The sequence below is a fragment of the Aplysia californica genome, unplaced genomic scaffold, assembly GCF_000002075.1.
Source record: "Aplysia californica isolate F4 #8 unplaced genomic scaffold, AplCal3.0 scaffold00162, whole genome shotgun sequence".
Lineage (NCBI taxonomy): Eukaryota > Metazoa > Mollusca > Gastropoda > Aplysiida > Aplysiidae > Aplysia > Aplysia californica.
In genome coordinates, this window is record NW_004797432.1 from 1208452 (window position 1) to 1209975 (window position 1524).

Below are 1524 nucleotides of genomic sequence, written 5' to 3' on the forward strand. Positions count from 1 at the left end.
TAATAATTATCATTATAACGACAACGACAACAACGACGACAACAACAACAATAATAACAACAACAAAACAACAACAATAACAACAACTACAACAACAACAACAATAATAACTTAGTTCAGTCTTACCGTGGAGAATACAGCGCTCCAGGCTTTGGACTTGGAATCCCTCTGATCTTCGTAGTACCCATCCAGTGTCTTCTCCAGCCCTTCTTTTATTTTGTCTTCGGCCTAAAATGAATTGAAAAAAATGTAGATTTAAAAAAAAAGGAAATAGTATGCTTAGTTTAGTAAGAGTTTTACGGCGCTTGCAATTATTACATAGGTCATCTGAGCGCGAGAAACACAAGTTGTTTGCATTCGCAACAGTTCACAGAATAGCTTGATTTCGTTTAATGGTCTGAAATAGTAATTTATTTCTTAGGCTTGGTAAGAGTTCCAAGGCACTTGCAATACACTTAGTTCATATCATAATGAAAGAAAAAACAACGTGAAATAATATTCTACATTTTTTAAAAGTTTTAGCCAGAGTTTTACGGCATTTGTAACACATTTAGGTCACTTTATAATTACAAAAAAGTAAAATAATATTATTTATAGTTTTTAGTTTAAGTAAGAGTTTTGCGGCACTTGCAACACTCTAAAGTGATAAAAGTACCCGAAGATTAGAGGTTGTGTTTCAAGAGAGTAATAAACACAAAAAAGAAAGAGGAGATACAAGAACGACAGATGTTTGTAAGGAACAAACCACACGAGAGCACCCGCTAAAGATACTATTCTTAGATGGCATGGGTTGTCTTTAGTTGCCTTCAACCACCCAATAAACATATTCTTAGATTGTACGTTTTCGCTTTGCCTGCAAATAATCACCCCAAAAAAAACCCCATAATATTCTTAGATTTTGCGTGTTGTCTTTAGTTGTTTTCAACCACCCAAAAACCTCTTAGATAATTTGTTTTAGCTTTAGCTGCGTCCATCAACCAGTAAACATATTCTCAGTTGGTATGTTTTATTTTTAGTTTCACTCAACCACCTAAAAAACATAATATTCTTAAATTGTATGTGTTGTCTTCAGCTGTATTCAACAATACAGTACACATTATGTTCTCAGATGGTATGTATCATCTTTATTTGCGTTCAACCATACAGAAAAAATCTAAGATGGATATGTTTTAGTTTCAACTGCATATATTCATCCAGTTTCTTAGTTGGTATATTATAGCTTTAGCTGCATACAATAACCTAGATCTACCTAGTTTTCATAATATTCATAAATCATAATAATATATTATAATGTCTTTAGTTGCGTTCAACCAGCCCGTACATGACACTATGAAAGGACACGTTAGACGCGTGATCCCTGCAGAGACTTACGTCACTTCCGTTGGCGGCTACGTATCCAACAATGGCGATCTGACCAATGAGGAGGAGGAGGACGACGATGGCGTACTGAGGAGGAGAGAGAAGAACGTGTCACGTGACGTGATTGTGTGTGTGTGTGTGTGTGTGTGTGTGTGTGTGTGTGTG

At 35.5% G+C, this 1524-nt stretch overlaps 1 protein-coding gene across 1 annotated transcript in view; it reads right to left on the reverse strand.

Annotated features, from left to right (window-relative positions):
* The window catches only part of LOC101853934 (CD82 antigen), a gene marked incomplete in the record, with an annotated part of 20739 nt that overhangs the window by 6352 nt on the left and 12863 nt on the right, over nt 1-1524 (reverse strand). Inside the window, 2 exon segments of the mRNA XM_005097734.3 lie at nt 127-228; nt 1372-1446. Of these exon segments, the coding sequence (XP_005097791.2) occupies nt 127-228; nt 1372-1446 (177 nt within the window).